This window comes from Lathamus discolor, chromosome 1 (genome assembly GCF_037157495.1).
Source record: "Lathamus discolor isolate bLatDis1 chromosome 1, bLatDis1.hap1, whole genome shotgun sequence".
Taxonomy (NCBI): domain Eukaryota; kingdom Metazoa; phylum Chordata; class Aves; order Psittaciformes; family Psittacidae; genus Lathamus; species Lathamus discolor.
The window spans coordinates 147,201,366-147,228,270 of NC_088884.1; the positions used below are offsets into that span (position 1 = coordinate 147,201,366).

General features: G+C 39.1%; 1 protein-coding gene across 1 annotated transcript in view; it reads left to right on the forward strand.

Moving 5' to 3' along the window:
* The first annotated feature begins 2,096 nt into the window (after positions 1-2,096).
* ADGRA3 (adhesion G protein-coupled receptor A3) overlaps positions 2,097-26,905 on the forward strand; it is a 57,128-nt gene continuing 32,319 nt past the window's right edge. The window contains exons 1-3 of the mRNA XM_065699742.1: positions 2,097-2,747; positions 19,186-19,257; positions 25,907-25,978. Coding sequence (XP_065555814.1) covers positions 2,476-2,747; positions 19,186-19,257; positions 25,907-25,978 — 416 coding nt within the window. The 5' untranslated portion in view covers positions 2,097-2,475. The remainder of the gene's footprint in view (positions 2,748-19,185; positions 19,258-25,906; positions 25,979-26,905) is intronic.

The window sequence follows — 26,905 nt, forward strand, 5'->3', positions numbered from 1 at the left end:
ACCAGAAGCAACAGTTCACCACTTCCATCATCATCTTTAGGTGATGTGACTATGGGGATCAGCTCACTAATACAACTGGACACTAATGGTGTCAAAACATACGCATTGCCACAAACGTGAGAGAAGCAAGTAGCTTCAGAAAAACTTGGGAATGTTTCCACCAGTAGCACTGAAGTGCAATCTTGATTAGCTATGCTGAAGCTGTGGTGATGCCAAGCCAAAATTCTGGTGGGATCAATGGTTTAAACTGGCACAAGCCAGCTCTGCTGCCAGAAGAGGCAGCTTATATGCCCTGTCTCCATGTTGATCCCTAACCCAGCACAAAAAGTTTTAGGAAGCTGTGCAGTGAATTGGGTCATGTTATTGATGTAGCTGAAGGTTATGAGAAGAAAGCAGCAAAAGGGAAAAACTGTTTAACCTGGCACTAATTCTGAGGGGAAAAGTATCTTAGGCTCTGGTCTGATATTGTCATTCCAGCTTTAAAACTCCTGGTGCCAGATCAAAAATGATGGGGCTCCATGCTACAAAGCACTGATCCAGTACGAATGCACTCCGCAGCTTGAATTTGCTTAAAACAAATCCCCACATGGAAGAATCAACTGGTGAACTTATGCTAACTAGAGCTCTCTTTTGCAGCTGGCACAACAGCAGCATAGGAGTACAAAGGAATTGTCAACTTTGTATTTTGTGTCCTGACCTGATTTAGCTCAAGTGTACCAGCAGCCTTACATCTCTCCCAGATCAGGTTGGTCCTGCTGAGTGACTCAGTGGCATGCAAACCTAATATTAGACTTGACGGACCTGTGTCCTCTTTGCATTCTGATCAACAATTTCAGTACGTGGGACAGGTTCCATCCTCATTTGTAAAAGGCCATACAATCAAGGAGAGAAAACATGATAGTGGGTAAAGGGTATCTACAACATGCCCCGATAACTGTGAAGTTATTACTCTAACCTTGTTCCACTTGCCCCAGTCCACAATTCCTGTTCCTTGCCAGCATCTTTCATTAGGTTACATTTAAAACTGGGTCACAACCCGAATGTTCAGTATTATCCAAGGACACCTTAGGTTAATGACTTTGTAAGACTAATTTTGGCAGCTGTTATTGCCAATGCCTAAAATTGCATTGCTGTGTAATAACAGGTACTTTGCAGGATGTTATTTGCCAGTGCTCTTCTGTAAAAATGCGGCATTGTGAGCTCTTGGTTAGGGACCAGAACTTCCTATGGGTTCTGCAAAGTCCTGCCTAAAATTTTAAAGTAGGTACTGCCAGTTCTTGTAATCTGATTGCGAGTCAGGTAACAGTTATTATCCTCACACCTACCGGGGGCAAAGAACATATTGAGAATTCCAGCTGTCATTGGCAAAAAGGCATTTACACCTGGCTGAAGAGAAATGTGGGAACATGACCTAACTACACCCAGAAAAGCAGCCCCAAGCGTGAAATGAAAAGGCATATTGTAGGAAGGGTGTTTTTTTGTTGGTTTTCTGTTTGTGGGCTTTTTTTTTCCATTTCAGTTTGATATTTTTCCATCCTTTGGCTCTTTGACTGCCAAGTGAGAATAACAGGTTACCTCATTTTACAGGGATGATTTGAGGACAAATGTCTTACAAGCACAAGATACTTGGTGTTCAGGAGTACTGAAAGTCATTCAGCCCCTAAGCACGGGATGATCCTTCCTCTATGAAAGCATGAATGGCAAGAGCTCCTCCAGTTAAGTCCAAGGGTTTGGAACTGGGCACAATTGGTAAGGCATGGAAGCAGAACCAAACTGCTCCACCCTGTTCCTGCGACGGGACAGAGCCGAAGGGCCCAAAGACATCGGCAATAGGGGAACAGGCAACTGCTCGAGCACGGTGATCGCGCCGGAGGAGGCAGGGGCAGGAAGGCCTCGACAGCTCGCAGTGCCGCCACTGCAGGGAGCGGTGGGACTCAGAGCGGACCCGGACCACGTCTGGCGCTGCCGACAGCCATTGGAGAGCGCGGCGACTGGAACGAACCAGGAGCTCCCCATCAGGAAGGCGCATGTTTCCTCATAAAACCTCCAGCCCTCCGTTTGGGCACGGCGCAGGGCAGCCATAACGCAACCCCCGACCCCCGACACGGAAGCGCGCGAGCGGCGGCGGCCAGCGCGGCGCTTGCGCAGAAGGACGGAGGCCCGCCGGGCGTGCTGGCTGCCGCGGGGCTCCGGCACCGGCGGAAGGCGGCGCTGCTGCAGCTGCACGGAGCCCGCTCGGTCCCACACAAAGAGGAGGGCGGCTTTGGTGGTCACGGCTCCCGCCCGCAACCCGCCGGCCCCGCGGCACCACATGGAGGTAGTGGCGCGGCTGCGCCCGGTGCCGCCTCCACGGACCTAGGCCAGGGCGAACCGCGGCTCTTGCCTCTACTCGCCGCTCTCCCTCCCGGCCCGACTGACCCCGTCCGTCGCCGCCGCCCGCGGGAGGAGCGGAGCGGGGCCCTGCACGGCCCCGCCATGCTGCCGCCGGGCCGCCGCGTTCTCTGTCGCTCGCCGCGCCGCCGCCGCCGTCGCCCGGCCGAGCTCCTGCCCGCGCTCCTTCTCCTGACGGCACTGGGGGGCGGTGGCAGTGCCGCACTGCCCCTGGGTTGCAAGTACGATGGTCGCCCTAAGAGCACCGGCAAAGCGGCGGCGGCCGGTGCCCCGGTGGAGGTGAAGGTAGTTTGCAGCAACCTGGAGCTCGCTCAGGTTCTGCCTCCCGAGACCCTGCCGAACCGGACGGTCACCCTGTGAGTACCGACTCCGGGTTGGGGGCGAGCGGCCTTGGTCAGACGTGGATGGGGTGGGGAGGTGGGAGGGAGTGCTGACCTGAGGTAAAATGGGGTCAGCCAGGGGGTGTGGAAGCGCGATTGATCCCTCTGCTGCTGAGGAAAGCCCCAGAAGTGTTTGGTTTGGGGCTGTGGTGTTTGGTGGTTTTTTTTTCCCTACACTTTTAATGTTTTCCCTTACTTCCCCGGGATGGTGATCTGGGGAGGGCATCCCGTTGCTTACCGGCGGGGCGGGGGGTTCGGCTCGGCGGGAGCAGCATCCCTCCACCTTGCTCCTTCTTCCCTCTTGGGGTTGCTCTACATTAAAGGGTTCGGGCTGATTAGAAGGCTTAGGGTTTTTTTTTTTTATTAAAAGTAATTAATTCCACTGTTTTATTTGTTTATTGGGGGGTGTTGGTTGTTTTAGACTTCCCTAAATTACTGTTATAATTATTTTTAATTTCTCAGGAGAAACGAGGCTTAGGAGTGCCGTGCTTTGAGGTAGTTCTGACAACTGAGCGCTAATAGTACGAGCTGCTCAGTGTGTTGTCGGCTAGGTGGGCCTGAAGCTTCGCGGTAGCAAACAGCAACTTGTTTGTTGCACGTCGCAATAAAACCAGCCAAAGGGATTTGTTTTGTTTCTTTGGAAAAAAGCTCAGTTTACTTCCATGTAGCAGTAGGTGTGCTCTTTTTATGTGGAGGCAATCCTAGTTCATCCATTTGAATAACAAGTTTCAAACAGGATATGCAACTTATTCCAAAGTAAGAAATATGTTGCTATTTACTTAGACATGAGTGTGCACATGTAAAAAAATGATTTGCAAGTTGTTTTTCTTGTGGAGACATTAACTGGTCACTCTAACAAAGAAGTTGTTCATAGAATCATGGAGTGGTTTGGGCTGGAAGGCGTCTTTAAAGATGTCCAACCCCCCTGACATCAGCAGTACTGGACTTCGTTAGCGGATGGTCCTGGAAGTGGAACCCTGTCTGTTCTTTTAGAGTCTTAAAGTGCTTGTACTACCATGGAAAGACTCGAGTAGCCAAGTTGTACTTAAGAAAATCGATGCAAAGAAACTGAATTATGTGGTCTAGTTTAAGATATGCATCTACTTAACTAGAAATTACAGGTTTGAAAGATCTACCAATAAGCACAGTATGACTATAGTTCTGTCATGAGAACAACAGTCTGACGGCTGCTTTTATGAACTTAAGACAGCATTGAACCACCAAGGAGGGGCTTCCTTCAGGAAGTCTTAGTGACTTTGTGGACCCAGTCAGTGGCAGATGGATGAATCTGGACATATGAGAAAAGGGAAGGCTAAAAAAAGGAAGGCGATTAAGGCTAAAGTAGTTGTTCCCACTTAGCACACTGCAAGGGTTCAGAAGATGGTTCTATGTTACCTGTGAGAAGGGACCAGAAATATTCATATGTGAAATAGAAAAGAAAGCAAAAAGTAGGTGCTGATGACTGGTCAACAGATGTTTTTCAGTCTTTGCTAGGCTCAAGTGCTTTGCAGCTGAATAACTGAAAAATATGGTATTATCCATTATAATTTTGATAACAGTAAATGTTAGTATGGTTGTTATGCCGAACTTGACTTCGGGATCTTTTGGTTCAGAAAACTTGGAATTACAGCTCTGATGACAAAAAGATATCAAACACAGCGGCCTTGCCGTGTATGGGCCTTTGTTCATAATTGCAGTGACAGAAGAATTTGGAAGAATGGTTCATCTTTCATCTTGATTTTCATAGTCCTTCATTATCTAGAGTGTATCTAGAGCGTATCTGCATACACTAATTAGTTGCTTTCAGTTTTAACTGGCCTTTGAAGTTTATGATAACTTCCAAAATATTTATTTCTCCCTTTTAAACTTTTTAATAAACATAGCAATAACCAATGTGATTATTTTCATTGTTACTTGTAGTATTGTAACTGTGCTGATACAATTTAATATGAACACAGGCTTTGAAATTTTTCTTAAATATAAGGCAAAGACTACTAAACCAATGCTTCTGCTTATTCTAAGAGAGTGAACACAGTAACTGTTGTTCAGGATCTTTCAAGTTTGTTGATTCTTCAGGCATGACTTTCCATATTACTGAGAGAGTTTTTACTGAATCCATGTTAACCTGGTTAGAAAGTTCAGGTGATTTATGGGGTGTGTTGCCAGGTGCCATTTCACTAACATGTTGATTAGTAGTGGATAGGTTAATTGTTACCTAATCTTTTGCCAAAAAAATACAAAAAAAATAAGAATTGCAGCACTTGGATAGTGAAAGGCCGTCTGATTAGAGTCAGAGTGCCCTAAGTTATCTTGACTCTTGATTCTTGTGGGATTCTTCTATTAAGATAAGTACGAGTTCTATTATAGCTTTTTGGATTAGTGGATCACTGCAGAGATAAGTAGTTGAAAATAGATCGCTGTCGTGTAGATCAGCTACATTTTAATTAACTTCTTTTTATGTTGACTCTTATTTTGTGCAAACCTGTTTTAAATATGAGGGCCTATATAGTTTTACATAACATCTTGGTTTTCAAGTAAGCTAGGAATGACTTAAGTGTTTATATTAATTTTAGAAATCCTGATTCCATTCTTATCCCTGATCAAATTCTGGGACTTTCAGTAGATCAGCTACGGTGCATTTAGCATTTAAATTTTTTTTTTTTCCCAGTTAAATTATCTTGAGGACAAAAGTCTCAAAAAAGGAAGGAAATAAGTAGAGGAAATGAGGATAAATTAATAGCATCTTAGAATGCTGACAAGGTTCTTTCATTCTTGCACCCATTGTAGTTAGTGGTTAACAATGATACTGATAAATTGGGCAAAGTCACTTCATTTATAAAATGTCTTGGCCTTTGTTTGCCAGAAAACATTTTATTGTCCTAGTAATTTAGGTCAGTACTGCTTAGAATCTGTTATAATTGATAAAAAAAAAAGAAAAAAGAAATCTAAACTTGATTCCACTTGGTAAGAGACAGAGTGAGTTTGTTTCATGATTGAGGAAGGAAAGCAAATAGTGGAAGAAAAGTATTATAGAGAGACATCTATGGGAGAATAAGTAATGTTTAGGATTTTGACAGTACTATAAATTGAAATTGCTTTAGAATCAAGGTGGAATTAACTGGTGCTTTACTGAGAGTCTGGTCAAATTACAAGGTGAATTCAATTATACATATAGCTAAGCAAAAGGCCTTTTTCAAGCCATATATAATAAAAACTGATTGGGATGCAAATGAAGGGTGTATCTACGTGAACAGCATAGATGGCGTTGAACTTTGTAGTTTAACTAGCCAGGTGAGATGCTTTTGGTGTGAAGATAACTGCACGAATGTAACTCGGTACTTTGTCTGACATGCTCTGTATTTCAGTAGATAACTGAAGTAATTGCCATGATTCACATTTAAGTAAGGAATGCACTATACTCTTGTAATAGCAGCCTGAGATAAGATACTAATTGCTGTTGTGTTTCTTGAGGTAATCTCTAATGATGATGCCATAACCTATTGGATATTAGCCATTATTTCGTTCTTTGGAAGAGAATGTCTAATCGTACTGAAGACAAGCCCATGAAGTTGTAATCCTTGTTACTTGATGAGAATTTTTGTTTCCTGTTATACATAGGCTATGCTATAGGAAAAGGAATCTAATTAAACAGAGGAAAAGCATATTTATTCAGTAAAGAATTGTACTTCTGAGTTTGGATCCATACTGGTCTGCAAACAACTTTGCTTACCTATATATCCTGACAGGAACATGTAAGTGTTTGCACTTAAAAGTGTTAGAATTTCTAGGCCATCAGCCAGGATTTGTGTTCAGAACTGTTCCAATACGTACTTAACTGGGTTGCTGTAGAGAAACATCCTAAAATGTCATGGGATTTGAGCAGTTGAAAGGCATGCTGTGAAGGGCATACATTTTGGACTTCTGGATATCTACACAGCCTTTCCATTTATAACACAAGTTCCTAAATTCTGAAACTTTCATAGCAAAAGATCACTAGTATTGCAAGAAGTAACTTGTATCACAGTCTGTGGTTACGTTGTGATTGCATTGTAATTACATGTATTTTGTTTTATTACATAATTTTTTTCCTTATATAAAAAGAACTCTTCAAGTCTTCAAGTTTTAAAACTTGAAGAAAACTTGAAGTAGAAAAATACTATTATGTAGTGATTTATATTTATGATTTATAATAGTGTTTTTCTGGGGTGTGATCTAATGCTTTGCTAAACCGTTTTAATTTCCTTTGTTTTTCGTATACCAGCCTTTCTCTATTGTGTGTTTGGAAAAGTGTCCTTTACCAAAATGCTGACAAACAGGAAGTAGGCATAGTAACTGCAGCAGTTTGCATCTTCTTTTAAGGTACATTTCCATTATTAATTTGAAGGTATTCTTGCAGCTGGTGCCTTTTTGTTCAAATATTCTAGCTTAGACTGTTATGAATGCCCAGTACTAATAGCTTGGGCAAGAATAATATTCGTTTGAAGACAGAAATGCTAATAGTTCCCATTACATCTTTTAATTTTCTTTGGTCAGTGGATACATGGACTATGCAAAATAAATTTTGCTTATGGACACATGGTAATACGGAGATAGAACTTTAGAATTGTCTACCATTTAGTAATTCACAGGTACTTGTACTTGCCTTTTTACCAGTGGCATCTGACTCCTAAAAGTTATTAGCGATGTTTCTTTTTCTGGTAGGTTTGTATTTTAGTACACTTACTCAGTCTATCAGATTTGTGTATGTCTTTTACCTTGTTGATAAAATTCAGAAATAGATTCATCCTTTGCTGTATGCCAAATCTAAAAGTTAGTTTAAAGAAATTGAGCTGGAATTTGTGCTGCAGTGATGAAGAATGAATGTGTCTCATTCCTCTTTGCTTGCAGCTTGTTATGTTTCAGAGTTTATTTTCATGATTTAAAGTAAGTATGGAACTGCAAGATTATATTTTTCAGAATTTAATGGTTCCCATATGTACTTTGCATGGGCCAGATATGTTGCAGGTTCATGGATTTCTCTTTATTGCGTTATTTAGTCTATCTTCACCATAATAGTCTCTATGGTTTTTGACTCTATACAGTTTGAATACTTTCTTTGTACCAGTAGTTAGTTAATCCATGAAGATTAAAAACAGTTGATCATTTCCTTAGTCATAATAAATGGTTTTAAATTTCAGAGCTTAAGAGAACTAATGTGTGTTTTTGTGAGTTTTGCTTTTTGCAGTGAGATAAGGAATGAATTTTAAATACTGATTTGCAAAATCTTAATTTTATTGATTATCTTTAGTCTTTAACGCAGTGAATAGGTTAGAATTTTCTTTTTACCTTTGGATTTCACTATTTGGCTGTTCAGCAGTGAGCACAGCAATGTCTTGTTGCCTTTAGTGTGCTACAGTGGGACAGATCATATCCATTAATTACTTCTTATGTGCATTACTGTGTTGTGACTCCTCCTTCTGTAATGACACAGGGCTTGTCCAATGGTACAGTACAGTACTGTCCTACAGATCTCCAAGCTGCTTTAGAGTAAATGGGATGACAGTGCACTGCAGTGCAGAGCAGAGCTGTTATGTCCCAAAGGTAGTTGCTTTGGTACTATGTGTGATCCAAGCTAGTCAGCCAGTTTTGGCAGGGCTGCGGAGTACACTTTTGAAGTAGTAACTTGACCTTTCTGGCAAGGAAAGCCAACTAAGAGCTGCTTTTTTTGGGGGGGGGAGGGGGTGGGGGTGGTCAGACACCCAAACAAACAAACATGATAAATACAGATTGATAAAAGATGTTTAAGAAATAGGAAGCTTGACTCCACAATTCTCTGCATTGAGCGGTGTGTTCTAGGATTTATCCAGGCAAGTTTACAGCATTGCATCTGTAGGTGGCTATGGGTTGTGCTGTTTTCAGGTGCTTTATCTAAGAGTACAGTCTGTGTCCTCTGCTAGGTCATTTCAGTTTAGGGGAAAAAAAGATGCTTTGAGGTAGAGGGAAGCAAGGGTCTAGACAGAGAATGAAGAAAGGCAAGGAGATCTAGATAAAAATTCAGAAACTACTACTGGGAGTTGGGGAGGAGTTAAGATGGGAGCGTGGGTTTCTTTGAATGGATGTGTTGGTCATGGAGATGAGAAGTCAGAAGGACTTAAGAGGGAATGAAAACAGGAGCTGAAGGAAGAGTGTAACTGGCTTAGTGAGCTATCGGCAAGAATTCTTGGAAATTCAGCAACTACACACAAAATCAGTAAAGGTGGGATTAGTGACTGTCAGTAGGAGGTGGATCATATAATGAAATGGTAGTGGCATAACACAATCTGGAAAAACTTCTGTTACCCACATAATGTGCTATTTCCATCTGAGGAGGTGAACATAATGGCTTATTTCTGTCAGAAAGTTAGCATTAGGCAGAGTTTGCAAGTTATGCTCAGTTTTCTAAAAGCATCCTGTAAGACATCTCAAACAACTGATTCCAATACTTTGAACTGTTGTTTTAGGGCAACAGCCTCTGGTGTTAACAGGAACATAAAGCAGTTAGAATCATAGAATCATAGAATAGTTAGGGTTGGAAAGGACTTTAAGATCATCTAGTTCCAACCCCCCTGCCATTGGCAGAGACACCTCCCACTAAACCATGTTGCCCAAAGCTCTGTCCAACCTGGCCTTGAACACTGTCAGGGATGGAGCATTCACAGCTTCCTGGGGCAACCCATTCCAGTGCCTCACCACCCTTACAGTAAAGAACTTCTTCCTTATATCCAATCTTAACTTCCCCTGTTTAAGTTTTAACCCATTACCCCTTGTCCTGTCACGACAGTCCCTAATGAATAGTCCCTCCCCAGCATTCTTGTAGGCCCCCTTCAGATACTGGAAGGCTCCTATGAGGTCTCCATGCAGCCTTCTCTTCTCCAGGCTGAACAGCCTCAACTTCCTCAGCCTGTCTTCATACGGGAGGTGTTCCAGTCCCTGATCATCCTTGTGGCCTTCCTCTGGACTTGTTCCAACAGTTCCATTTCCTTGTGTTGAGGACACCAGAATTGCACACAGTACTCCAAGTGGGGTCTCACCAGAGCAGAGTAGAGGGGCAGGATCACCTCCTTCGACCTGCTGGTCACGCTCCTTTTGATGCAGCCCAGGATATGGTTGGCTTTCTGGGCTGCAAGTGCACACTGCCGGCTCATGTTCAGTTTCTTGTCAGCCAACACCCCCAAGTCCTTCTCTGCAGGGCTGCTCTGAATCTCTTCTCTAAGAGAGAAGAGCGAGTTCTCAGAATTGTGTGTTTTTAGGCTCGTTAAGGTTTCCGTAGATTGCAGTGAGCTGGCCTTACAGCTCTATGCTGGAGAAGGGAGGTCTCCTTCTACCCTCTCCTGCTTCTGACATAGGGATGATGAGAAGCAAGGGCAGGGGAGAGGAGATCTCTTCCTCTGAGTGAATGTTACATCTGCATCCAGCTACCTGTAGAACTTTAACCTGAATTGGAGGTATAAACTGGTGTGTTTGTACCTTCACCTCCCAGTTTCTCACAGTGTGGGTGGGTTCCCCCTCCCCCGCCTCTGTTGCTGCTGTACTAGCATTTTTCTGGCTCCATGCCTCGTCAGTTCAGGGAGCTAAACTACCCAAAACCAGTTTACATCTATAGGATTAAGATTTAAATTTTTGTGAAAAATCTTCATGTGCCAGCAGCTACCAGGAAGAGCTTGCTAACATGTCTAGACAAAGCACTTTCTAGAGAGCACATATACCTGACAGGAAATGTAAATAAATGTGAGACTGGGTGTGATGGCCTGTGCTATAATTAATACTACTGTGATATGACAAATAGAATGCATTGGCTGTAACAGCTTGTTAGGAGAGTCTGGCTAGGCATGTATGTGTGCAGAATGTTCTGTGAAGCAAGTTACTCTCTTTCATGTATGTATGGAGGGGTGGGGTAAAATTTTACTTAACTGTGAGACAGTGAGAAGCCTAAACAGTGTACATATGGTAGATAAGCTCCTGGACAAACTCAGAAGAAGAAAGCCTACAGAGGTGTCGTGGTTTAAACTGATCCACACAGCTTGTTCACTTACTCCCCCCCTTCTTGCCCTCCCCCTGCTCCTGGAGAGACGGAGAGGAGAATCGAAAAAAATGCAACTCCCATGGGTTGAGATAACAACAGTTTAGTAACTAAGGTATAACACAAATCACTAATGCTACCACCAGTAATAATAATGCTAAAGGAAATAACAAGGGAAGAGAATACAACACCTCAACACCAGCCGACCAGTAACTCACCCCACTCCCCCCAGCCAAGCACCGACCGATACCTCCTCCAACCCTGCAGTGCTAGCCCTTCTGGGTCACTCCCAGTTACATCCTGGGCATGACGTGCTGTGGTATGGAATACCTCTTTGGTTAGTTTGGGTCAGGTGTCCTGTCTCTGCTTCCGCCCAGCTTCCCCTCCTCCCTGGTAGAGCATGAAGCTCAGAAAGTCCTTGGCCAGACCAAACATTTGAGCAGCAACTGAGAACATCGGTGTTATCAGCTCTCTTCCCAGGCCAAAAAAATGAAAACATAGCACTGCACTAGCTACTAAGAAGCTACTAAAAAGCACTGCACTAGCTACTAGCTACTGCTGAACCCAGGACAAGAGGGTGGAACCAAGGATAGGTAGCCTAGAAGGAATACAGAGAAATTGTCGGAGCAGTCAGGGAGAGGGTTAGAAAAACTAAAGCCCTGATAGAATTAAATCTGACCAGAGACTCAAGGGCAACAAGAAAAGGTTCTACTGATACATTGGTGATAAAAGGAAGGTTAAGGAAAATGTGGGCCTTCTGTGGAAGGAAATGTGAGAGCTGATTACCTAGGATGTGGAAAAGACTGAGCTATTTGACAACTTTTGCCTCAGTCTTCAATGGCAAGTGCTCCAGTCACACTGCCCAAGTTGCAGAAGGCAAAGGCAGGGACTAGGAGAGTGAAGAACCTCCTGTTGTGGGAGAAGATCAGGTTCAGGACTATCTAAGGAACCTGAAGGGTGCACAAGGACCTGATGAGATGCATCCACAGATTCTGAGGGAACTGGCGGATGAAGTGGCTAAGCCATTATCCGTCGTATCTAAGCAGTCATGGCAGTCCGTGAAGTTCCCACTGACTGGAAATGGAGAAACATAATGACAATTTTTAAAAAGGGAATGAAGGAAGACCCAGGGAGCTATATGCCAGTCAATCTTACTGTGGTGCCAGGTGAGATAATGTAACAAATCCTCCTGGAAACTATGCTGAGGCACGTGAGGGGGTGATGGGGTGCAGACAACATAGCTCCACAAGGGCAAATCGTGCCTGACAAATTCGATAACCTTCTATGATGGGGCTGCAGCATTGGTGATTGAGGGAAGAGCCATTGACATCACCTGTCCAGGCTTGTGCAAAGCCTTTGACACTGTCCCACATGATATCCTTGTTTCTACACTGAAGAGACATGGATTTGATGGATGGACCTCAGGAGATAAGGAATTGGCTGCAGGTCTCACTCAAAGAGTTGTGGTCAACAGTTTGATATCAGGTGGACACTGGCGATGAGTGGTGTTCCTCAGAGTTTGATACTGGGACTGGTGCTGCTTAACATCTTTGTTGGCAACATGGACAAGTGGGATTGCACCCTCAGCAAGTTTTCCAATGATACCAAGCTGTGTGGTGTTATCAACATGCAGGAGGGAAGGGATGTCATCCACAGTGACCTTGACACACCTGAAAGGTAGGTCAACGCAACCTCATGAAGTTCAAAAAAGCAAAGTGCAAAGTCTTAACACTTGGGGTGGGGCAATCCCAAGCACAAATACAGGTTAGGCAGAGAAGTGATCCAGAGCAGCCCTGAGGGGAAAGATTTGGGGTGTTGGTTGATGAGAAACTGAACAGATGTTGACCACAACCCTTTCAGTGAGACCAGCTAGCCAGCAGTGGGTGCTCGCAGCCTGGAAAGCCAGCAGTATGCTGGGCTGCATCAAAAGGAGTGTGATAAGGTTGAGGGAGGATATTCTCCCCCTCTACTCTCCTCTCATGAGACCCCGCCTGGAGTACTGTATCCAACTTACATAGATTTAAGGGAGAGAGAGCTTGAATGAAGCTTCGTAGAATGTAATATTACAGTCCTTTTGGTTAGCTTTAAAAACAGCACCTCAGTGTTAGTGTTAGAAGAAATTAGATGCTTGAATGTTCAGGGATCGTGTAGGAATAAAAAAAAAGGTCCATCATTACATGATACAAAGTTAGGACACTCCCAGTTACAAATGGAGCTGTTTAAATAGACACAGTTTTAGTTATGTAATTTTACTATATCTGAATGTTTTAGTTTACAGTCTTAATACTGTTTAAGATGCATAAAAATTAAGTAGTACAGGAAATCTTTTATCTGTTGCAGACTACTTTGCAAATGTTTCATTGCCAAGCTTCCTCAATTATAATGCTTTTACTAAATTGGAAAATACTGTCTCCTTTTGTTAGAGGCTCAGGAAAGATTTGTAATTCTTTATATGTAGCTTGTGGAGTGTTTTCATTTTAGGGTTACTTTTATGCAAGTCCTGTTCATGTTCTGTGTAGTCTATTATTTATGTTTCTTTCCCTTTGACACCAGTAACTCACTAGAAGGCAAAATACTAACTGTTGAGAAATATTGATTTTATATCCTTGTTAAATCACAGCTTCTACAAGATAAACTTTAAAAAATGTGTTCCTTTTTGCATGTTCACAGCTTTCAGCAGGAAGCATTTTTCTTGGTTGTACAGATGGTGATTTTAATCCAATTTTTGTTGGTGGATGCTTTCCCAGTCCTAGAATATACAGTGATCATCATGTAATGATTTGATTTATTTTCTTTTTCCTGGATCTCTATTTGAGTTTCTTAAAATGTGTTCTGGAACTTCCTTCAGAATTCAGCTAAAAGTTACTCTGTCTCTCAGGCTTTGTACAGCCTTCTTGGTGGCCATTTCGACTATTTTGTAATAGTGTTAATGGAGGTGTATTTTAGTAGTATCCTATGAAAGGATTAATTTGTGAGCTTGCATATGCATTCTAAATTCCTGTCTAGTTGACTGCTGTCTTAGTGAAGCCAAAACTGTTTTAGTGAATAAAACCTTTTTTCACTTAGTGCTTTTCACTTTAATAATAAAAAAGAATCAAGCCTTGATTATTTTTCTTCCTGATGTATCAAAAAGAAAGGAATGATTACATCACCTTTAGTATGTGTTGCTAAAACTCGTTGTAGTACAAAGGACAAACTTTGAGTTGGACTGAATAGTTAAGTTTTGCATGCTAGAAACTGGGCATCAATATCTAAAGGTCTTGCCAATAAATTAAGAGCCAGAGTTGAGTTTCTTTGCAGAGTTTTGCCAAATTCTTCTGCCACTTTATGAAGCAAAATGGAAACAGGGCTTTCAGATCCAACAAAGGATCACTATTAATAAAGGGTCGCTTAATAAAGACTATTCAACAAAGGAACATTTCAGCAATGTTCTTGGAATGGGTGAAAACCTGGGATGGTATTTGGCTTGTTGGTTTGGTTTGGTTGGAGTTCTTCTTGGCGGGGGGGGTGTGTGTGTGTGTGGAATTTTTTTATTTTTTTTTTTTTTTCTGAGGTACATTGTTTTTACCTCTTGGTCTATAAAACCATTCTGCTTGATTAAAGGAGAGTTTGTTGCTTGTTTGTGTTACTTTAAGGTGGCTTGAGATGTTAATTATGCTTTCTAGAAACTACTTTTTAGCTGCCTTTTCTTAAAAGTCTTTTAATTCCTGTGGCTGTATGTTTGCATGCGGTTGTTCCATATTTTATTTGTAGTTATGTAAAGGTTGGGCAAGCAAAATGAATTTATTCCAAGCAGGTATTGTTGCTTATTTAAAAGAGGGGTTGTGGGGTGTGGTGGAAATCTGCTCTGAAGCTTGTAAGACATATGGAGCAACAGTGACATGGGGCTACAGAAACCCCTTTGTGGATCCTCGAAGTGTGTAACTTAGGTTGCAAAGTCACTTGTTAAAGAAGAGTTGAACAGGATGGGGATGAGTGGAGATCTGCTGCTCTTTATGGTTTTCCCTTTAAATTTCTTAATGATGGAAAAGCTTGTCTATTTTCAGAATTACTTGCTTCTTAGGAAAAGTTATAGTCTTAAACTAGTAACTTAGAATTATTACTGATCACAAATAATTTGCTGTGCCTAAGTGATACATAGCTGTCCATTAGTTCACTGTACATTAATGCACAGAAATTGTGCAAGTGACTATAAAACGTTTACTTTGAGGTGAATGCTTCATTGTATTTTGTCATCTTATGCCACACCCCTTAACACTTCAAATAATGTATAGACTAAATTTATTAATAGCAAGTTTTAAACTGCATTTTTTTTAAAGATTGTACTTACAACATTTTTAAGTGTGATGAAATGTCTTAGGTTATATGGAGTGTTGTAAAATCTACCATTTATTGTACTAAACCTTTATGGTTGAGCAACTAACAGCCTCTGCAGTGAAAATACTAAATCAGGCTGACTATAATTCGTACATCACACTCCAGAGAGAAATTTACCTGGTGCACAGATATTCAAAGGCTTCTACTTTAGGCCTATTATTTTATAGGCAATGCCAGAAAAATATTTTTTTTATAGAACTGTAATTTTTATTTAGTTTGAATTTAGTTCTGTCAGTTATAGCTGCTTTTGAAGTAGTTTCTGCTCTGTTTTGAGTAGCTCTTTTTTCCTAGAAAAATACAGATAAAATCAATAAATGTTAAGATAAAGTCAGTTATAACTAAAATACAAATTATTTCTGTGCTGCTAAAGATGGTAGCGTGTGTGCTTGCTTCTGTCGACTTGGATGTTTTGTGAACCTCATATTTTTCTTCTTATTGTATCCGTAAGTCTGAAATTGGTCTGTGTTTTTTCTTGCCGTTGCTGTTATGCTTTATGTTCAGTTTGCATTCACTATTAGTAAGGGGTTTTATACCTGCCTGAATTTCTTTATATGTTATTATTTTTCTTCCTGCTGACATTTCTGAAACCAGTAGGGTGTTGAAATAAAGATGTACTTCGCTCTCAACAGATTTGATTTGCAGAATGAATCCTGTACCTACCATTTCTATAATAATACTTACTGTATAGGTTAAAACCTTTTTGAGTAAAGTGGAAGTATTTTCAGAGATTTAAGGATGTGTGATTTTAATGCTTTGATTAAATTTTACTAGGTTTGCAGGCATGCCAAGTTTGAGATTATTACTATTATGCTTACCAAACTTGAAGTCTTGCAAATATGTATTCTGTTTCTGTTAATGTTGGGCTTTCCTTGGTGCAAAGTTTCCTTGAAATACATGTAGATTTCTAAAGAGTACCTGGGCTTCCTGGACTTGTACATCTGTTTTTTAAAAACACTCTGTTTCATTTGTTTGGTCATCTAGGTTATCACAGCTGCAGCCAAGGGGCAGTTTTCCTCCTTTCCTTCCTGTAAGGTAGCTTAATGTATTTGACTGGCTCTGTATTTTCACAAGAGTACGTTTTCTTAGTTGACACTCTAGGGGATGTTACAGTCATTATAGGCACATACAACAAATTCTCAGTATACTTTTAAGTATTTTTTTCTCATCCTTTCTACCATTCTTGTGAGCAGCCTTCACCTGGGATTAGCTGACTGTGTAGCACACTCTTACAGTTGACACAAATTGACCTCTTGAAAGATGCCTTGGGTAAATGTGTAGTTTAACATTCGTTGCTTGCAGAGCAGTGGGCACTAGGGATGACTAGAGATGAGCTGCAGAAATACATGGTATGACTGTAAGGGAAAGAGAGAAGGAATGGGATCTCTCTTTTAGCATCAGAACTGTTACCTTGGTTGAATGTTTTAATCTGTACTTTTTCAAAGAATTTTCAAACTTCTTTCTGTCAGACTGAAAATGGAAAGATTTTCAAATAATTTGTTCAGCTCTCTTCATTCTGTGTGTGTGAAATTGAGAAAGATTGACGCAAAATCAGAGCTTTGAGACCAAAAAAAGCCTGCCCTATGCCTGAAGTCTCTGTGGCTTAGATGAACAATCTTTGAGAAACCTGGGAAAGAAAACTACTTAGCTTAATACATGGTCGTGTCAAAATGGTGCTGTTTTCATAGATTGGTATTTCTGTATTTTAGTTCTACCTTATTCATGATGTGTTTTCAAGTACTAATCCTTGTCATTAGATAATAAATTTTATGTATTGGATGAAAGAGTGTTGTGTGTGTGTGTGTAGTTTATGGCTATTTTAAAGGATATCTGAAAGATGTAGTAGGCTGAAAAGCAGTCTCCTAGTGGCAGTTTTAAGTGCCTGAAAATGTAATTGGTATAAGTGAAGAAGTGCATGGATGTGATGGATCTGTAAGATGCGTTTGTCAGAGGACTTGTCTAAAATAGAAGTGACTGTAGCAGAAGTTTTGGAACAATCTGACAGAGTGAATAAATTTCCAGGACATGATGGTGTGCATGGGAGAGCTTTTGGGAGAGCTCAAGGATGGAGAAGTCAGATGGCAAATGTCTGAAGTCTTGCTTAGAATGAAACTGATTTCTGAGGACTGGTGGGATGGCAAATGCACATGTTCATAAGCACATCAGGAGTTTAGGAGAATATGTTTCTGAGTCTGATGTTTATATTGAACAAATCAGTAGAATTTATAATAAATTTACAGTTTATAATAAATATACTTTACACCTAGGCAAAGAGAAAGAGATGTACTCTGGAATATTAGCATCTCCTGTAATGGGAAGCTCTTCCCCACAAACTTCGAGTTTTTCAGAATCTGCAAACAGGGATGATCCAGTTGATATGGTGGGACAGATGCTTTTCTAAAAGTTGTCTCTCCGTCCCTTTTGAAAGGATTTGATGAAAATGGTGTGTCAGTCTGAAATGGAAGAACACTGTATGAACAGCTAACTTGCTGGAGAATAAGCAGCAGATATGGAAGTAAATGGTTAGCCTTTTCAGTGGAATGGAGTTTGAGAGATCTGAAACGCAGAACATATTTCTTCGTAATGTGTACATTACATTGTGAGTGTGAGTTGCTTGATATGTAATAAGGAAGAGGGTTAAGTGAAGAATTCTGGAAGACGTTTATGAAACTAATATTTGGTCAGTAAAGTGGCAGAAGTAGTACAGTGAAAATTGTATCGGGAATGATGACACTTCTGTCTTCATATATATGATGATGGGCACTGAGCTGACCAGAAATCTTCAATTCTTAGTGCAGGTAAGTGGTAAAGAGATCTTAGGTATTAAAAATTGCTAGGAAAACAGTAGGAAACAGAACATCATTATCCCATTATGCAGATTTGTGACTTGTCTGTTAAAGACTGAGTTCTGGTGGTCTTACCTCAGATTTTTTTTAGCATAATAAGGCTGGAAAGAGCTCAGGAATTATAATGGTGGCACAAAATTACTTTTGTGTGAAGAGTAATTAAGTAAAATATGAATCTTCCATCTGGCAAGAGACCATCTATGTTTCTACATAATTACACACTAAAGGGAGGGTAGGTAGGGATTGTTTACTGCTTGTTTCATTGTAAGAAATGCAGAGCATCAAATGAAGATAGCAGGAGCTGTGCTCAAAACTTATTGAGATGAAGCACTCTTTATGGAACAGAGCTTTGTACTGTGAGACTTCATTGTGGATGCTAGAATTTTGTGATTCAAAAGGAAAATACACCCTTTTTTTGTGATAGAGAAATGTGAAGGTGTATAGGAAGCAGGTCCTTCTAAGCCCAGCTGTACAAGGGGTTTCCTAACTTTAGGGTAATTCACATCTGCAGACAGCTGTGACTGGAGAATGACTTGTCTAGATGGGTCTGATCCACTTAACTTGTGTGGAAGAGGGAGTTTGTGGTTGTGTGGGCCTTTAAGAGAAAAAATTATATGTGAGAGGAGTGCTTGCAGAACTTTTTTTTCAGATGTTTTAAGAAGACTGCATTGAGAAGAAGGATCAATGTGCTGGGATGATGGCTGGGAAGGGTGGCATGACATGGGAGAAGTGAACTTATGCAAGCTGCCGAGGGTGGCAGCAGAGGAGAGGGGAAACAGGCAATATGCCACATGGCTTTTTTGAAAATCAAAATGGGTATGAAAGAACAGAATGTTGAATGTGTAGACGGGCTGTTTAGTACCATTATTTATTATGGCAATTCCGGTGGTTTATTATGATAGTTTTTTTATAAGGGTACTCTCGGATGTTAATTATGTGAAGTTGCATGCTACTTGGGTCACGTAACAAAAAATTCTCTTCTTCTCGTTCACAGTCTTTAAGCAGTGCTGTTATATACACCACGGATAATGAGTTAGGCATTGTAGTTTGATGTAAAGGCTGTTAAACAGAAAGGTGTACAGCAGAAGCATAAGCTGCAGCAAATAATTTGTTACCAAACTTAAAATATGTTGTTCTTGTCTGGTTTTGTTTACAGGATCCTGAGTAATAATAAAATAACAGAGTTGAAGAATGGCTCTTTCTCTGGATTACACCTTCTTGAAAGATTGTAAGCACTTCTTAAGAAGCTATTTTCACTTTAAAAATAAGTGATATACTGTTTATGTTTCATTAATAATTCTGAAAACAAAAATATCTTAAGAGATGTGTTCTTTATTTTGATGTATTTTAATTTATGTGTGTTTGAATAGTTAACACAGATAAGTATTCTCTTCAAGGATGTGAATGTCAAGTAACAGCATAAAGGGATAATCTGAGCAGTGGGTGTGATTAGGGCAGTTCCGTAGGAAGTTCAATGAAATGCTACACCAACTGGATGTGCTTTGTTGTTGTTAGTCTCATAACATGAAACCTTATGTTGTAAAGAAAACTATTTCTTTAATTTCTTATGAAGTGTCAAACTCTTTGTTGAACAATAGTAAGTGATATTTGCATGGGAAGCAAATGAAGGTTAGATTCATTTGAAGTTTCCTGTTGACATTTGCTTTAACAGTTTTGCTTCTTCACAGCTCAAGTATATACTGAAGGCATGGGGGAGAGGAAAATGGGGGCAAATCTGATGGGAGTAACTTTTTGGACATGTTTTGCTTCCTGTTTTCACTTTCCCTTTCAGATGATATATTGCCTATGGCATAAGAAGCAGCTTCTGTTACAGTCAGCTTTTTTCCAGCTGGTAGAAGGTCAGGATTGGCAGGTTGATCTACCTGGGAGCAAGCAGAAACTTTAGAGATAAGGATTTTTCTAGGCCATTTGACTGGGAAAGTCGCCAGCTTCATAATCATCTCGCAACATCTAGGAAGCGTTCCAAATGAAATTTGGCTTCAGAGGATTAAAAGTATTTTATTCTTCCTCTAAAACTTGAAGGCTGCAATCCTGGTCACCTGGCCTAAGTAAATTCGAACACTTATACCACTCCATTCCCCACATGCCAGAAGAAAGATTTGTTTTATGCCCTAGCAGATGAGCTTTATTGTAGAAAAAAGCCAGCATGCCAGAGAAGCAAGGTTATCAGAGTGATGGCATTATAGATCTATACACATTCTTTTGACTTCCTTGCTTAGGTAATAAAGGCGTCTGCTGACAGTTGTTATTTGTTGTAACTCGTTACAATTTTCAGACAGGAAATACTTGAAACTCTAATTAGTTTGAGGTGATAATTTACATTTGCTCTATGAATCCAAATCTTAATTTTCTTTAAAATCATAAGAACCTAGCTTTGTTCCATTTAATTCCTGTCATTTGTTAAGGTCTTTTAGGTTTTTTTAATATCTTCCCTTTTTATGAATGAAAACAATAAGGCAGTTACCATGTTTTGAGCATTTAAAGTGATCTGTGATAGTAGTATAGAGGGTGTGGTGGTCTCATCTGAGGGAGACAACATGCGTTATGTACACCGGTGTGAGAGTTAACACATCAACAGATGATGCTAAATGATCAGGCACTTTCATCATGAAGGAAAGGATAACTAGCATGACACTAGTCATTAATGACATTCTCTTCTATTTATTTTGTGTGTGCATGACTTATTTAAAAACAGTATCTAACCACAGTAAACCAAAACTTTTCTGTTTTAAATGTTCTTGTGACCCTGAACAGAAGCTACTACTGTAAAGTAATTTTTCAAACTTAAATGGCTAATCCTTAGTAGAAGAAAAATTGAAAGCCGCTGTAACTGTTTTAAATTTTAACATCGTTAAGCTGATTCAAATTACACTCCTTAATGTACACAGTGATAACTTGCATGCCTTCAAAACTGCAGATTTTTGACAGTTTCTTGCTTATTTTTTTTCTTACTACTCATACTTCCCCTTGTTTCTTTGAGTGTTTTCTTCCTTTGTAGATATGCTCTTTTCCCCACTCTTAAGAGAGGAAACAGAGATAAAGAGAGGAAACATAAGTTCACTCAGCATTTAAATAGTTCATTCAGACAGTAGCATTGTCACTTAACACTACTGCTTGCTAGGGGAGAGATTCTGTATGCATTTAATGCTTGCTTGTTTATTCCTTGTAACGTTATACTTGCCAACAAATATTTTTTGCCATTTCTCTTTAATAGTTTTTGGATAGAGTTTAGATGTACAGATATATTTAACCAAAGCCTTTAAAACAAAATAAATCATAGTAGTATCAGGAACATGTATCAGCATAATAATTGTTTTTAATTGCTTTTTAATCAGTATTTGAATCCTCAAATACACATTCACTATTTCATAATTCATGTATTAACACACTAAACTTTTTTTTCCTGTTTAGTTCTTGGGCATCTTAATGAAACTGTACATATTTTTACATGGTTTCTGTTATTTTATCAGTTCTTCAAATAAACTTGGGATATGATATCTGCAGCCCTTCACGTTTTTGTTTTACTCAAACATGTTATGTTCTGACCTCATCCCTTTCTGACAATTATTCACTCTTACTGTTGCAAGGAAGAGATTGTTTTATTTGTTGCTTGTATGTCCAAAATTATGGGGAAGTACGTTAAAAATGCTGCCCCCAAGTAAGAATTTCAAATCTGTTTGCTAAATTTTGTGTATGTATGTTAATTTATTAAGATGTAAAATTTGGTAATGCATTATTTTGTAAACAGGGTGATAAGATTACCAAAACAAGAGTTTTGTTTTACCTGAGGGTGAAATGTTTGTTAATTATAGCATAGTAATTTTCTACTATGTCAACATCTACTCTTACAGGAAAAAATCATGCAAATAACAGTAAGCAGATCAAAGATTTTAACTGCCATAAGTGATAATTAAAGTATCTGTACAAAAAGATATTAAATATTTTAATCTCTGTTGACTTTGTTAATGCTATGTTTTGCTATGAATTTCCTGCAGTTTAAATGCTGAAATAACTTCTTGCACAACTAAATTATGACAGCTAATTTTTCATTTAGTAGATACTTGAATTTATACAGCATTATTCAAACTTCACCAGTTTAGAAGCAAACTGCTGTCTTTCCATCTGGAAGCTAGTCAATGCTGCCGGTTGATTTTTGCAAGGATAAGGAAGATTATATATTTGTAAAGTACTGTTTTTAATCATACATGAGGGAGAAGAGAGGAAGAGACAGGCTTGGGATTTATTAAGGTATTTAGATAGCAGATGAGGGGTTTGATATTTATTGAACTATAAATAATGGTGAGGGCTTACCAAAGTATTTTTAGGATATACTAATATACCTTTGCAAAGGGAAAATATGCAGTGTGAAACGAGGGTTATTTGTAGACAGTCTTACTTTTGTCTCCTGTTTTTGCAGCACCAGTCTACAGATATATGGATGCTTTAAGTAGAAGCATCTAATAGTTTTTCAGAGAGTAATAATTTCTGATTTTAATTCTTCCTGTGGTAGTGCAGCAGAGCATGTGAAAAGATAGACCTGAGTTCTCTTAATGATTTATCTGACTCTTTTTTCTTTTTTTGAAGTTGTTAAAAGAGATAGTAAAGTATCAGTATTTCTTGTTTGAATTTTACTGAGCAGAGAAACAGTTCAGGAATATTCATGAAGTTGTTTTCTGCTCTAACTTTAGTTCTGGTTTTGGTTCTGATGGCTCCATCTTTTTGTTAGCCTTGGCTCTTTCAGGAGAAGGCCCAGAGTGTTAGGCTAACAAGACACTAACAAAATACTTGCTTTTCCCATCCTCACCTTCTTCTTGGTAATTTCCAAAAGATGAGTGGTGCTGGTGGGAAATAGGCTTGTAGTCTCTGGTAAAAAAAATCTGTGCTGTGAAATAGAATACTTTGGAGTATTCTGTACTGTTGGAAGTAATTATAGAAATTATTTGAAGGAAACAAAAAGGTTTTTTGGTCTGGGTTTTAGCTTTTGTTTAGTTTGCAGAAATGGCTTGAGCATTTCCTTTTTTAAAACTTTTTTGCATCACATCCTGAAGAAATTTTTACTTTTGGAGTTCATCAGTGCATGTCACAGGTGGATTGATGGGGTAAGCACAGACCAGCAAAATGAAGTGATCTAAGTCACCGTTGAATTTTTTAGATGCAAGGGGATTTCAGAAGTGCATGTAAGAACTTTTCAGAAAGTGAAGAGATTATTTTTATAACGATGTTTTAATTCCCATTTGGAAAATGTCCAGATCTCAGAACTGTCTACTGTGGAGTTCTAATATTACCCTAACTGAAACACTCTTCTAATGGATTTATTTTGGACAGATTTTTTTATTTGGACAAATTGGTATCTATGACACTATCCTGTTGGTTGAGCTTTCCAAAGAAAAATGATTAAAATCCTATTGCTAAAAATGAATAGTTTGTATAATGTATTTACAAATGTTAAAACCAACAGAAACTTCAAAGCCAAACACAACTGTCTGAGATTGTCTCCTCCACCTCCCTTTTATATGAGAATCCTCTCAATCTGTTGGTTTACCCACGATTGTCATTTCTTCATTTAGAAACTGTCCTAGATCTGGAATCTTGGCAGTTGCACCAGCCTGTGTATCAACAGCTTTTACTTTTTCAGAAGAGCTGCCAGGCATGTCAGCTCGATGTTAATTTTGAGATCTTTAAATATCTTATTTCACAGTTTTCATCTGCTAATACTTTTTGATAGATGAATACATAGCTAGTGCTTACTAGTGACTGCTGCTGGGAAGGGGAAAATCCCCAGAGACTCCCCAACTGTTGTAGATGCTGGTCGAGAAAATGCTGACAATTTGGACTTTCAGGATGTTTTTTTTTAACAATTACTTTAGGATGGTGTTTCATTAGTACTTTGCTATCTTATTTGAAAATACAGAATACACACTGAGTTTCATAAACACATATTTTTTGGCATTCTTAAAAGAGAATTTATCCATTCTAGTGTAATCATCCCTCTAGAACTGGTATTAAGGAGGAGACAAAAAGACAAAAAATTACATAAAGAATAGACTAGGAAGTACTATCAACTAATCTGACAAAATGTATAAACAGTTTGTGGAAATAGTAAAACTCTTGCTTTTAGTTTTAAAACTTTACACTGAAGCAGTGGATTTAAGAAAGAGGTATATCAGGGTGTATGCTTTGAATTCAAGTAATTCATTTAGTGCTCACTGATAATCTATAGGCTAGTGGATTTCCAAGGTATGTTGTCCAGGTTTTTCTTCCCTGAGTATTTTCCACAGTGAGATTTTAAGTGGGACTTGCATGAATTTAAGCTGAAATTTTGTGTGTGCAGAATAAGTATTATTTTTCTTCGTGTCCCAAACACTGATGGTAAATAAGAGATTAATAACATTTAGTATTCTCAAATTTGTCATGGTCTTGGTACTGGCTTTATAAGCCTGCAGAAAGAGGCTTAAAAACATGACAGTTCTTCAGGCTCACAAAACTGCTTTGCAAGTAGTTGGCAGTCCAAGGGCAAGAAAATCAAGTTGAGATGAGTGTGATTATTGAAAATTAATTTACTGCAAGGTAAATCTAAATTATTTCAAATATCTCAAGTATTTAAAAATGTTTATTAGCCGCAGCATTGAAGTGTGATCCATGTGCCGTGACACTGTTTTATCATGGCTTCTTAATCTGTCTTCAGGAAATGGTATTGTGAAATCTTGGGATGAATTTGTTTTCACTCATGCATATCTGTGTGATGGCAGACATAATCTTCTTGTGCTGTTCTCTTTTGGGCAGAATTGTTAACGTTGTGGTAGGTTTTAAGAGATGTATTTTCTACCCCCTGCATACTAAAACATTGACTTTAGTTGAAATTACTGATTTTCTTTTCAAATGCAGAACATTCAGATATTACCAAGGAATGATTTTTATTTTTTCTCTTTTTTCTTTTTTTTTTTTTTTTGTAGTAATAAGTGCCTGCAGAGTTTCAGATAGCATAGTAAAAATCTTGGCTTCATAAGGAGGTCAAAATAATTTTAACATTTGTCCTAAAAGTAATAAAAGTTTGTTCAAAACTGTAGAAGCTGGCAGATACTTTCTGTGACCTTTCAAATTAAGCTGTATCTTTAAATACATTGAATTAGGAGTTAAAACTCCTATATCACTTGCACAATTAATTAAGCAGTTTAATGACATAGTTACCTCAGATTTCTCCTTACAATGTCATAGTCTGGAAATTTAAGTTTTAAAAATCTGTGCTCTGAGTTTTTTACCAGCTTTACTTGGGTTTTGCAGCCAGGGCTTTGCTTTTAGGGGCAGTAACCAGTGGTAACTTTCATTGCTGTGTCTTTGATGTGTTTTTAGGATCTTGTTTTGCTTCTTTTGGTAGGTGTTGGGCACTGCTAAAGTATTTGAAAACGGGTAGGCTGAAGAAGACAACTGTACTAAACAGTATGGTACTGTGTGATGAGCAAATTTTACACCCTGAGCAGCTGTAACCTACTGGGACACTGTGGCAAAGTGTCTTTAGCTCTGTAACCTTTCATGTGATAGGAACTGGTAGAATATTTAATGAAATACACATGCTGTTTTATTCCTCTTTCAAATTAAAATACAGATTTTAAAATTTTGAAAAATACTGTTAGAAAAAGGAATGTGTTGCATGGGTTTTGGTTTTGTTTGGTTTGTTGGTTTTTTTTTTTTTTTTTTTTGAGGGGGGGTTGGGGTGCTTGATTTTGTTGTGGGTTTTTTTCAGTTTTCAAACAAGACTTTCAAACAAGTTAAGTCTGTCTTCATGCCTGTGTATCTTCATGCATGTGTATCTGTTTTAAAGGGTAGTTTGTGGTAAATGTCTTCGTTTTTCTCCACAGAGACCTTAAGAACAACCTTATTAGTACAATAGATCCAGGAGCTTTTCTGGGGCTTTCATCTCTGAAAAGACTGTAAGTAGTATATATAGCTAATCAGCCTAAACAAAACAACCCCTGAGAAGTAGAGTAAGTCTTAGGTTCTGGAAATCTAGATAGCTAAGCTATTAAATATTTAAAGTTGAATATGTATTTGCTGTCTGTATACATACATATATTTATGTATGAAACAAAGTCTGCTTTCAGTCTTATGACTGAAGAACATCCACTACTTACGGCTTGTCAGTCTCATTTGTTCTTACGGACAGTCTTTTGTTTTATTCCTCTGTTTTTGTTTCTGTGACTTGGAATATCAGTGGGTGAACATTCATTCAGAGCTTTGGTGCCATCGAGTCTTGCTTTGTTAGATGTTAAACTCCTTATGCTTTTTTTTTCCCCCGAAAATGTCATAGTGGAACACATTGTCCCTTGCTATTAATACTACATTGAGTTATAGCACTGTTAATGCTGCTTTATTGAAGGTTGTGCCAGCATTCCCCTTAACCCATTTTTTGTGTTTAAGGTTTTATACTTTCATTGTAAAAATTCTGTCCCAGACGAAACATGAAAAACAAGATATTGGCGCAGTGGCCTCCCCTCATCCAGTCTTCTCCTTTCACTCCTCAGATTTTCGGAATATCTTGGACATCTTTTAAGTCTTAGTGATTTTGCTGCTTTACCCCTCCTCTGCTTCCTCTAGTCAGCATACAGCTTTCCCTCTTAAGTTTTTGTAGTATGTGTGTTCATTTGTCACTGATTAGATGATTTGCCTCACTTAAAAGGAAATTTTATTGGTAATTACACTTTCAGAAACCTGAAAAGTAAAGGTGAAGGACCTATTCTGGACCATTACTGCTTGCAAGCTTAATTTTTATTCCTTTAAAATGTCTTTGGCAATTTGATTTAAGACCTACATTGTAAAATATGTAATATTTAAATATTTATGGAAGTGTAAATATAGAA